The following is a 13242-nucleotide window of genomic DNA, read 5'->3' as shown; positions in this document are numbered from 1 at the left end:
CATCTCATCAGACCAAAGTGACAGCTGACAATTTATCTTTCGCCCTTCTAAACTCACCTCTCTCTTCCTACACTTGCATTACTTTCCCATTGAGTCCTTTAACAACTGTATCACAGTTGTCCTTGATGCAGAGATCCCCTTAAAAATTCAAGAGCACATTATCCTCCACTCATTGATATTCTGATGAACTCAAAATCAGTAAGCGCCACTGTAAATCCCTGTAATGCCAATATTCTCTTCTGTGAAAGGGTTCCTCTTGCCGGAGGTGTGTAGCACTTCCGTCTCCCCCTCAGAGGAACTGTGTCATGACCTCACTTCCTTCTATTCATGTAAAATATCTTCTATCTAGACAAATTTTCTTCTCCACCCATCCAATCTTGGACTCTGTGTTTACTACCCTTGACATTGTGACGTTTCAGTGACAGAGTTCAACTCTCGCTAATGAGGAGATGCTTACCCTTCTCAGAACTACCAAATCAGGGTCCTCTTTTGACCCTTAACGTCCTAGCATTACAGTCCTAGTCCACACAGTGCTGGGTCCTGCCCTCATGGAACTTTGCAATCTCTCCAAAACATCAGTTACTGTTCCAGGCGGCTTGAAGCAAGCTCAGTTGGTTCCTCCTCTTTGAGGACGTTCCATTTGTCCCCAAAAACCTCAGGAATTACTGTCCTTTTTTCCTCCTCCCTATCCTGCTAGGATCCTTGAAAAGGTGATCAATTTTCAAATCTCTTGCTACTAGGAGGTCAACTGCGTGTTTGTGTTATGTCTCCCACATTATCGAGGCCTGAATGGGTGGCTGCTCCTTTCCATTCCTGGCTTCACAGTGAAGCTCTGGAACGAGTGTTGCCGGGGCTTAGCTGTGAAGCCAGGAATGGAATTAGTTCTGGAAAAGAATTAGCTCTTAAAGCACTCCCTTGTTCGGCAACATTAAGGAGAACCGAAAACCCCACCAATGAACCAGTCCATGTTTCACACCATAAAGTTTAAATACTATACTCTCATGTACTCATATAAATTCACCATCACATCAAACATATCCATCAAAGGGCACTCATCACCCAATCATCGTGCTATCTCGCAATGGCCCATTGATGTGGGGCCTGGATTGGTCCTTTGCGTGTTATATTGGATGACGAGTAGTTGTTGATATATTAACTTATTATGATGGTGAACCTATACAAGTACCACTGGGATTCGGTGATGTACTTGGTTTAAAGAAGAGGTTTTGTGCTTGAATGTTTTTAATATTTATGTATGGGATTTATATTAAACAGTGTATATTGTTTTTTATAGATGATTTTTATATAACACTTGTGGAGATTGAATCATTTGCGCTGTCCTGAAGAAGGTGGTTGTTATCAATATTAATATTTCCATTGAAACGCATCGATATATGCAGAATCTGCCATACACTAGGAAACCCTACATGTGGAATTGTGTGAATCATGGATCCCTGTTGATAATAGAAGCAGATTTGCAAAAGTAAAATAGACGAAATGTTGTGTCTTAATTGTTCTCACTTATCTTTTGTTTTGGGGGGAAATGTTGTTTTGAATATTGTTTCACTTTGAGCAAAGTACTTGTTTTTACTATATTTTATGGGATTTTAGGATTGAACATATATAGAAGCAATACATATTTTTGTATTATTCAGAATTGCATGATTAAAGCTTTGTGTATTTTTCACAATCTCGTGAGGTACCCGTTTATGGTGAAAAAGGCATCTGAAATGTAGTTTGGATGGGTTACAAGTTTGATTGTTGGAGAACGGAAGTCAGTTTACGCATTCATCCTAAGGGGAATTCTGTCAAATGTAATGATTGGTGCTACCCTGTCCCCTTGGTGTGTGGGGTCCCTCTCGTTTTGACAAGATCACATTGTATTGCAAACCTCCCTCAACACCCTATGTATCGCCTACTTAAGGCCAAAATGGGTTTCTTCTTGCCTCTTTGGCTGCTCTTTTTCATTTGCTTGGAACCCAAGTTATTTCCACCCAACTCACTAACATCTAGTGTCTCTGAAGGCCCAGCTCTAGGTCCACTCCTTATTTCTCTTTACATCGCTACACTACCTTTATTGCTGACAATCTCCTCTTTTGGCTTTTATACCCATCTTTTTGTTTATCATTTATGTATCTTCTCCTTTCAAACATTCTCTGTTTTACTCTATTCACGTATTTCTCATTCATCACTGGATAGCTTTATGGTCTCTCATATCAAACCCTTCCAAATTTGAGGTCCTTTAACTTTATTCTTCATCTGCACCTTTCCTTTCACCTAGCCAAATCCAGTTGTAGATATTCACGTATGCTTGAAACTAGCTTGAAGCAGAAAAGCACCGTACAGGGCCAAACGGATGATCAGCTGTCAACCAGATAGGCAAGAGTCCTGATGGTGATGGCTTTGTAGACAGTGGAGCTGGTCTTGAAGGTGGTGAGACCAGTTGGATTTCCATCAGGGTGGGATTAATGTTCTCTGGCTCTTCATATGGTTTGCTGCAGGATGTCTGTCAGTGGGCATTGTGGTGTCTGGAAGGCAGCAGAGCACGGCATTGCCACCTTTAAGCTGCAAAAATATGAAGGCTTAGACAGCAGCCTTTAAGGTGCTTTTTGGGAGGAATAAATATGCCATTTCCTTTAATGGAGATAACAGTTGCCAGGCTGTCTTGTCTTTTTGGCAATGTCTTTCCAGGTTGAGTCTGAGTTAGTTGGTATTGGTGGCTGATTCTCTCCAGCTTTATGTTGCTAGGTCAGATTTGAACTATTGATGATTATGGACGTTGTTGAAGAGAAGAAACTTGGTCTTGGTATGGTGGAGTTTCAGGTGGTTGTTGGACACCACAGGCAGTACCAGTGATGGTGGATGTCGTGGGCAAATGAGATTTTCAACGAGAATTGTGAGTCATTAGTGTACTGGAGAATTTCAGTGCTTTTGTTGGTGACCAGAGTTCAAAGCAGCTCTATGTAGAGTCCATAGTAGCTGGAATTTCAACTTCTGCTAGAAGTCATAATTTCCTACTCAGCCCATCGATCTGAATGAAATATTTCATTAATAATGCTGCCACATCAGCATATCAAGTACAAAACAAGTAACAAAACACACTTTTTCCCACTCTACATAGCCAAAGGACAGATCTATTTGTTAGCACTTAGGAAACTGGATTACTGCAACAGCCTTAAATCACCTTCCATCAAAATTCTTTGCCAGAATTTTATCAGGATACTAACTTTCCCTCTATAACTTTATACCACCTCTACAGATATGCTCCCACATCAACCTTTTGTCACCACAAGGCTTGGCTTTGTTGAAGTCACAACACTCGTATTCAAGGTAGTCCACGGTATATCCCCTATACTCCCACCCCAAACTTTAAATCTGCAATCCAGAACCTTCTGATCTAACTTCCAAACCACTCTGCACTGCGTCCATGTTCTAGTCTTTTCTTTAAATCAGCTATAGTTCGCCCCATCTTAAAAAAGTCGGGTTCAGACCCCTCTCTTCCCTCCAACTTCAGACCCATTTCCCTTCTCCCTTACCTGGGGAAGATCTTGGAGAGCTATATTACATCTTGTCTCTCTTCCTTCATTGAGGGTAATCATCTTTTGGCCTCCCACCAAGCGGGTTTTCGCCCGGCCCATTCTACCGAGTCAGTGGTCCTGTCCGTTCTAGATGAGCTAAAGAGTAAGGCAGACTCCAACTTACCTCAAGCCTTAGTGCTCCTAGATCTGTCTGCCGCATTTGACACGGTCGACCATTCCATCCTCCTCGGCCGTGTCTGCGCGGCGGGCGTTCGGGGCACCGCCCTCTCTTGGCTCGCCTCTTTTCTCAAAGAACGGACTCAGGCTGTCCATCTCTCTGGCTATACCGCCCCAACCCGCTTGGTTCCTTGCGGGGTCCCCCAAGGTTCCTCCCTGTCCCCTCTTCTTTTCAATCTTTATATCCGTCCCCTTATTCTTTCTCTCCTTGACATGGGGGTCTCCGTATATAACTATGCGGATGACCTCCAGTTAGTTTTTGATCTCTCTTCTCCTCTGCACTCCCTTCCTAAATTCCACTCCATTTTAGTTTTCATCTCGGAGTGGATGAACCGTAACCAACTCAAGCTTAATCTGGACAAGACAGAGTTGGTCCTGACTGGCCCTACCATCTCCCCGTGGTCGGCCGCCTTTTGGTCTTCCATCTGCGGCCCCCCGCCCATACCGGCTGCCTCCGCAAAGACCTTGGGTATTAAAGTCAGTCGGGACCTCTCCATGCATGCCCAGATTAGCTCAGTTGTTTCTTCCTGTTTCCTCTCTCTCCGGATTATCCGGAAAGTGTCCCGCTTCTTTTCCTCTGATGCCCTCAAACTTATTATTTTGGCAATGATTCTTTCCCGTCTTGATTACGGGAATAGCCTGTATGTGGGCATCCCGGCCTACGAACTACGTCGACTGCAGGCTATCCAGAATCAGGCCGCCCGTCTCATTTATCAACTTCCCAAGTCCTTCCACATCACTCCTATTTTGAGATCCCTCCACTGGCTTCCCATCTGCCAGAGATCCCTCTTTAAGATGGGCTGCCTGGCCTTCATGGCTCGTACCTGCACTGCCCCGGCCTTCATCAACTCTCGTATTATCCCCTATACTCCTAGACGTGCCCTTCGTTCCTCCAATCAATCTCTCCTCACTGTTCCAGGGTTCCGTAGATCTAAAACTGGAGGCACTAGATTCTCTGTACTAGCTCCCCGTTTTTGGAACACCCTCCCTCTGTCGATCAGATCTATACCAGTCTACTCCCAATTCCGCAAAGCTCTCAAGACTCATTTGTTTTCCATAGCGTACTCTAGCTGATTTCCTTCGGCAATACCTACTCTTTAGCTCTTTACCTTCAGCGCCAGGAAGCCGCTTGGTCGCAGTGCGCTTTATTAAGAACTTTTGTCCTAGAAATCACTGCCACCAGCCATTCAGACTCATCCCTCCGTCTAATTAGTTTGAGAATGGCTTGGAGTACCATTTCTTGTAGCTAGAAAGTAAGGAGACACTCCTGATCCTCATTGGCTTAATATTAAACATATGTACATTTAAATTCGATGCAGCGGTGCATGCACCATGCAAGGCAAACTATTCCATAAAATATAGATCAAGAAGAAAGTAGGACGGCTCATCTGCAAATACGCTTTGGGATTTGCAAGTAGAGAAGTATCATGGCTCAGGAACAGCTTCACATCTTAATAAATATCTACTTTTTAATTGGTGGCCCACTGATACTATTAGAAAAAAATAAATTTCTACATAAAGCACTTTTCTTGAAACAGCTTTGCAACCCATATCAATGCATGGCTAATAATAATAACATCACAGTTGAGAGCATTCAGGTGCAAGTAGAAAGAGAAAGGGAGAATGCAGAAAGGCATGGGACATTTTCAATCTTTCTAAATAACAGAAGACTGGATGATATGTTTTCAAAGTAGAGACTCGTTTTACAATGATTGATCACATGAAAACAAATGTTAGTAGGTAAACATAATAGAAACAGATAGTTGGGTGTTGCATAGGAATGAATTAAAAATAACTTAGCATTGTAAATAGCAACAACATTTCAATTGTGCAAACAAAATGAAGCTATCATGGACATGCATGCTCATCACACTAAAAGTACTTGAATGTGTATTGTCTTCCATTTTTCAGGTTGTGAAATGCCAACACACATTTAACTTGAAGCAGGCATATGACACTAAGTACATTTTTAACTTGCTTACTCTGCTGTAGTATTCCTATGTTTCAATTAACTACCATATGTAATAACAATGATTGTAAAGTCAAAGTCCATGACTCGATATGCAGGGCCTTCCCACAAAGGTATTTGCCTATGTAAGTTTGACTTATACATGCATATAGGCTTTTTATGAGTGGCAAACAACTTTTCCATTTCAGGATAAGATTCATATTCAGCCCAAGAGGGGTAAGAGAGTGTGGCTCACGTGTAGGAGTGCATAAGAACCACGGCAAGGCTGCGAATCCCTTTGGCCAACACGCCTTCGAGGTCCGCCTTCAGCTGCGTGAGATCTATCGGTTGACACAGCTCAATGGACTCCCCTGTTGAACCTGGGTAGGAAAATAAGTGAAATAAAAGCAATTGTATCGACACAGGACAGTCAACACTTACAGTTACTATTAATTGTTAACCATCTCTTTTGGACTGCAGCTCAGCATAGAACTGTACTAACAAGAGACGTTCATTGGCAGATGTCACTCATGATGAAACATTTGCTTGCCAGAGTCATTGGCAAACACTGAGAAAGTAAGAAGCAATGCACTGCTGGCATTTCACAGCAGTAAAATATCCCATCACCTGTCATGAGAGAGTAAACTAGTCCTATCAGTGTATTTCACTCATTCCAGAAGACAAGAGACAGATCTATCACTCAAGACGAGGAGAGACCCTTCCTTCCCTGGCTCACCGGCAGTCACTCAACAGAAGAGGAGAGACCTCTACATCAAAGACTCTCAATCAACATAATAGGAGTGACACATTCTTCAATGACTCACTGGCTGTTACTCCACAGAAGAAAAGGGATTCATCCATCTCCGGCTGTCAATCAATACAAGAGGAGAAAATCCACCTTCAATGCCACACTGGCTGTTGTCACTCAACAGAAGGGGAGAGACCCAGGATCAATACAAGTCCTCATCAGTCATCGAAAGAAAAGAGACTTTTTCACTGGCACACTGGATGCCACTGAACTGGAGGTGATGAAATACACATATCGTATTTGAGAAAGAACTGAAAACGTGTTGTTAGAACACTGCCTCTCTTAGGTTTAGGTTAGAAGTTCTGGTGTTCGTTCGTCTTCCACTGATGTATATAGTATGACAGTGTTTTTAGATTTATTATTTTTGTTTTTGTTTTATATAGTGCAATCTTGTATTAGAGCACTTAGCATGAGCACCAGTTGCATTACAGATGGACACAGTAATTTTGCTAGGCACAGGGAGATTGAGTGATTTGCCCAGAATCACACGATGTTTCGCGTCCCTGCTGAGACTCGAACCCGGTTCCCCAGCTTTGAGGTCGACTGCTCTAGCCAATTATTTTTTCACTGTTTGCATTTGTTAAGTTGTTAAATTTATGTTTTAAATAAAACAACTAAATAAAATAAAATAAATGCCACTGGCCAATTTATCGCTGTAGTGAGTGCCCTCTTGGACCTTAGAAGTCACAAAATTAAGAGCATGGATTTGTGGGTGCAGATGTAACTGCTATCATATACCCATACAGATACTCACACACTACCACTCACCCATAGAGTTACTCACACACCTACTCAGCTGCAAATTCTTCAAAACGCTGCAGCACGACTATTGTTGAAGATCCCAAAAATATCAGCCAGTGTCTAAAGCAATCAGGAAGTTACAATGGCTGCAAGTAAGACTGAGAATTACTTTCAAGGCTCTGTGTAGCACGCTGACACGGACGCCGTGATTTTTAAACTCTGGGTAATTGCTAAACCCTTTTTAAATCATTTTACTTCGCTACTTGTCCACATTGCAATTTGCTTTCTTGCACAATCCTTACCTCCTCTGACGCCCTCTCTGGCCGTTGCCTCTCCGGTCCACCACGGGGTTTCCCCGATTGTTGTGGAGAGAGCGCTCGGCAGCAGGCAGCACTTCCGGGCTAGAGGTGGGGGACGCACACTACAAAAGGCAGCCCGGCAGCGAGCTGATTAGATGCACGCTGACACGGACGCTGTGATTTTTAAACTCTGGGGTAATTGCTAAACCCTTTTTAAATCATTTTACTTTGCTACTTGTCCACATTGCAATTTGCTTTCTTGCACAATCCTTACCTCCTCTGACGCCCTCTCTGGCTGCGCGCTCTCCGGTCCACCACGGGGTTTCCCCAATTGTTGTGGAGAGAGTGCTCGGCGGCAGGCAGCACTTTCGGGCTAGAGGTGGGGGGGGCACACTACAAAAGGCAGCCTGGCAGCTACGCGCAGCGGACGCGTGCAGCGGGCGCGCCAAAGGCAAGCCCGTCTGCCCCCGTCCGCGCCAGGACGCCGACAGGAGACAGGAACCCTATCCTCTCGATTGCAAAGGATTTTAACAAACCGAAGGAAACCTACAAGTATACCCGACAGGAGCTTACTGCCCTTAGGTATCCTACCTCCTTGCCAACCTCTTCCATCATAACCTTACTTTGTAGGCACAAATTTCCCACGGTAGTGGAAGGCCCCCTTGCTTGCACCTATTGCAAATTCCACACCATACCACCAGGGCAACGGTATTACTTCCTGCCTCCTCAGACGCTAAGAAAGCTATTTGGAATTGCTTTTTAGCTAATGTCCGCTCTCTCCCCAAGCATGCTATTAATATCTGAGACCTCCTGTCTTCTTCATGCCCAGATATTGGCTTTCTTACCGAAACATGGCTTAAACCAGCCTCCACCCCTGCCATTGCCATTGCACTCCCAGATGGCTATCGTATATTGAAAGCAGACAGGCCATGCAAAAGAGGTGGTGGCATTGCCATTATTTACAGAGACCCTATAAAGACCATCTTGATAGATCAACTCTGTAACGACATCATAGAAATCCTTGTATTCAGAATAGACATCCACTCTCAGTTAAGTTGGAAAGGGGCATTGGTTTACCGCCCGCCTGGTTCACTTCTCCCCTCCCTACCCCTTCTAATAAGCATGATCGCCCCCCGCGCAATATCCTCTAGCAAATTCCTTTTGCTGGGGGATTTTAATATCCACAGTGAGATTGCAGAGGACCCTGAAACAACCGCCCTCATGTCAGAAATGACTGCCCTAGGTTTGACCAAAATCAATAAGGCGCCTACACATACTGCAGGCCAAACTTTAGACCTGGTTTTTTCCAACTCACCAGGCACAATCTACAACACCACCAGTCCTCTTCTGTGGTCGGACCACTCGTTAATCAATTTTAACCTTAACGGCCCATATGAACGTGCAGTCAAGAAAAACTCCACTAGACAGGCTCACCGACAATGGCACAAACTCTCCCCTGACCTCTTCCACGAACAATTCTCTCCCCCCGAGGAGTCAGCCGCAGACACAGTTGACAATCGCCTCATGGCCCTACACAATGCAGTAAGATCTACCATTGATTCCACTATTCCCCTTAAATTTCCTTCTCACGCACCCAAACGCCCCCAGACCCCCTGGTACACACCCATGCTCAGAGAAGAGAAAAGTACATGCTAACAGCTCGAACACCGCTGGCGCCGCACTAAGGATGTCAGCGACAAGAGGAAATTTAAAACCGCCCTCGATATTTACCACAAAAACCGCAAAATAGCCCGGAAAAAGCATATAGCCACCCAATTAGAGCAAGCCGGGAACGGCCCCAAAACTCTCTTCCAGATCCTTAACAGTCTCATCAACCCCATGACCTGCAGCCCCGCTGAAGAACCCACTCAGTTCTTATGCAATGAAATCTCCAATCACTTCTCCCATAAAATCAATGAAATATATAAGAAAATATCTATTTCGCATGCAAATCTCAACCTGAACATAGCTACTGACCCTACTCTCAATCTTCCCAGCCTTCACATCCTGGACAAATTTCCCTCTCTGACTATCCAGGAAACTGAATCCCTGCTCATCACAGCCAAATCAGGCTCTCCTAACGATCTTCTCCCAGCCAAAACGGCAAAAAAACTTGCTGCCGATTTGGCTGCTCCCCTCTGCGCTGTCTTGAACAGTTCCATCAGCGAAGGCAAGGTACCGGCTGAATGGAAAGCGGCTCAAATAATGCCAATTAGGAAAAACAATAAATAGCCCCCTGACATCATCTCCAATTATCGGCCAATTTCTCTGCTCCCCCTCTACAGCAAATTAGTAGAAAAACACATCAACACACACCTCACCAATTTTCTACAATCCTCCAACTGTCTTGACCCCACACAATCGGGAATCCGCCCCAAGTACAGTACTGAAGCCGCCCTAGTCAAAGTGATCGATGAAATTCGCATGCAGGCCGTAGGTCGAGCGGTCATTCTTGTACTGCTCGACCTCTCCGCCGCATTCAACACCATCTCACATCAAATCCTGCTGGACAGACTGGTAACAGCTGGGATCCAGGGCACTGCACTTGACTGGTTAAGGGACTTCCTTAATGGAAGAACACAAACCGTTCAACTTGGTCCCTTTAGCTCTCAAACCACCCCAGTGACTAAGGGAGTACCGCAGGGCTCATGCCTCAGCCCGTCACTATTTAACCTTTATGTCGCCCCACTCACAGCCCTTCTCAGGGACAGCGGGTTTTGCCCCCTCACCTACGCTGATGACACACAGCTTCTCCTCACCTTCGACAAAGATACCCCGAATACTAAAAACATCTTCTCAGAAGGTATGAGGACGATAACAACATGGATGAGCAGGAATTTTCTCCAGCTTATTGCTGGTAAAACGGAGATAATGCTCTTCAGAGATGCAGTATTCACCTGATCCCCCAGCTGGTGGCCGGAAGAATTGGGCCAGGCACCTTCCCCCAAACCAACGGTCAAAAATCTAGGAGTCCTAATTGATAATAAACTCAACTTCAGTGAACACATAGCCACCACAAAACGCGCCTGCTTTCACGCACTGAGTCTCCTCCGTAGAGTCTTTCACTTCCTCCCCTTGTCCACCCGGAAAACTCTAGTTCATGCCCTGGTTCTCAGTCGCTTGGACTTTAGCAATGCTCTGTTGATCGCGGCCAAGGAATCTGACCTGGATAGCCTTCAGGTGGTACAGAATACAGCGGCCCGTCTGGTAACCAGCTCCCCCTACCATACCCCCTCTCTGCCTTTATTGCACAAACTCCAATGGTTGCCAATCCGCTCGAGGATCAAATTTAAAATCTGCTGCCTGGTGTTCAAAAGTCTTAACCAATTAGGCCCAGAGTACCTTTCAAATAAACTGACCAGACACTCTCCCATGTGGACTCTCCGCTCTAGGGGGAAAGGTCTTCTTGTCGTTCCACAAATCAAACAAACCAGATTGGGAGGTAAATCTTTCTCAAATATAGCACCCCAATACTGGAACCAGCTCCCACTGGATATCCGCGCCTCTGCATCAATTACCTTAGCTTCCGGAAAAAACTAAAGACCATATTCTTCTGCTAATACCTGCCCAGATTCCTCACCGGCTGCATCTATAGCGTGGAGATACCCCATGTGGGGTGATTCAGGCGCTCTATAAATGCCACAAATAAATAAATAAAATAAAGCATTACACAACCAAGGTCCAGTTTTTCTTAAAAATATTTCCAGCTGGTATGCCCCAGGTAGAACAATACAGTCTGCAGCAGCCAAATGTGCGGCAGTCCCCAGGTTTAAAATATCTTCTTGGGGTTGAAGAAGTTTTGTAATTGGAGCAGCTAAGGCTTGGAGCTCTCTTCCCCTGCAAATTAGAGCCATGATCAATCTACTGATGTTTGGGAAGGCTCTGAAAACCTGGTTGTTCAATGCAGAATGAGCTTTATTTCCCCTTATCTTAATAGTGTCAAAGCTAGCGCCAAGACGCCTCTGGGCAATCGAGCACTCTTATAAATTCTACTAACATAACAAAGAGTTTATGATCATGGATGTGAATATGAACAAGTGAACAGGATGCCAAGAACTACCTTCCAGCCACAGGCAAAACATGGACTCACCTAGAAATGTTTTGATGGAGTCCTTCCTTGGGAGTTGGCAGCCATCGCGGTGAAGGGTCACCCGTTCATCTACCTCAATCACCTCCTCATAAAGAACTCTCGGCATGAGGATCTCCTAGAAGAGATGTACGTGCAAAAGTATGAGGGTGGGCACTCTAAAACTGGACTCTACATTAACCTCCCATCCCTCAAGCCAAAAAACACACAGTGCATTTTATGAGCTGGAAGTACAAACAAAATGAATACTTTCTCTTAAGTTTATGGAATGTTCTACTGTAAGCTTTCTGAGATCATGGTGAGTCCTTACCATTAATTTGTGGAGAAATTCAAGCCTGACTTTAGTTCTTCTTTACTGCCGTGACCACACCGCAACAGGTTGCACAATCCACTTTCTCTCCCAGTGCCTCACTTACCTTAAATGTTGTATGTGCACCCTTCAAGCATAAAACTTCAAAATCTACGAGAAGAGGGGTACTTGGACACTGCCGAAGAATAATAATTGATACATAACAACCAACCAACCTATCCAGGCCTGGAACAAGCTGGGTCATGCAACTGGCAGCATTGCCCGACATAAGTAATCAGAACCACCACATCTGTTGTTGATGATATAGTAGATATCGGGCCATGGAACCCGCCACTGGCTCCCTTTACAAACATGACTCGATAAAAAAGTATGTACATTGTCTTCTATGGGGTGTATGATCCTGGTCAGAGAAAGTTTTTCCTTATTAATATCTAGTTTCCATTGCTCCCCCTTTCTGTCAAAGTTATGGAGGGGGGATGGGTGCACCTACCATTGTCAATGTCTGATCTTCAGCTTGCATCCTTCCCAGTCTTCTGAATCCTAACTAGATTGTCTAAAATGGTCAGAGTAGACCAGCTGGACCCTGTTTAAGCTGCCACTGCACATCACGCGCATCCAGAAAATCCACTAAACTCCTTAACTAGTGCAGGAGTTGGATCTCAAAATCCACATTTTTGAGAAAAGAAACAATTGCACCCCTAAGTCCCTTACACCAGAAATGAAGTCAAAGAAATCAAACCAAATCACCAGAAAGAAACTAGTGTGCATTATGCTCTGCATCAAAGAAAGACAATCTTATAGAGCAGTCTGGACGAGGTTAAACCTGTATGAGGTGTCATCCGGTAGTGATCATGTTTCTGCTATATTGAAATAAAGACATAAAGCACCCTTTTTGCTGGCTGCCTTCCCTCGAATGGGCCAACCTGCACTGAGGCTCTGTGCTGAAATGAATTTGAATTTTCACTGCAAGACCTTGAGCATAAATAATCAACTGAGACACTCTTCATGTGAAATATGTATGACCTCTGCTAATTGCTCAAAGATCATGAATTTGAATTTGAATTGTTTCTTGTTAAGCGCTCGAATGCCGTGGCGTCTTGGCGCTGGTTATGGTACACAGAACAGGACATCATAAATGAAATATTAGATCCTAGAAAATAGCCATGTTTTCGGCTCCTTCCTAAACATACAGAGGTTAGGCTGGAGTCGAAGTGTAAACGGCATCTTGTTCCACAACTTGGCCACACAGCAGGACAGGAAGTGCCCGCCCCCCCCCCCCCACCTTGCCTTCCGG

At 44.6% G+C, this 13242-nt stretch overlaps 1 protein-coding gene across 2 annotated transcripts in view; it reads right to left on the bottom strand.

The window, feature by feature from the left end:
• Positions 1–13242, bottom strand: part of OPLAH (5-oxoprolinase, ATP-hydrolysing) — a 270496-nt gene that overhangs the window by 122212 nt on the left and 135042 nt on the right. For both annotated transcript variants that reach the window (XM_078686543.1, XM_078686544.1), the window contains exons 4-5: positions 11642–11756; positions 5960–6083 (exon numbers count right to left, since the gene is read on the bottom strand). In XM_078686543.1, the coding sequence (XP_078542669.1) occupies positions 5960–6083; positions 11642–11756 (239 nt within the window). The remainder of the gene's footprint in view (positions 1–5959; positions 6084–11641; positions 11757–13242) is intronic.

This window comes from Lissotriton helveticus, chromosome 4_1 (genome assembly GCF_964261635.1).
Source record: "Lissotriton helveticus chromosome 4_1, aLisHel1.1, whole genome shotgun sequence".
NCBI classification, from domain to species: Eukaryota; Metazoa; Chordata; class Amphibia; order Caudata; family Salamandridae; genus Lissotriton; species Lissotriton helveticus.
Note: the sequence above shows the minus strand (reverse complement) of the source record. Positions and strands in the feature narration are given on the sequence as shown.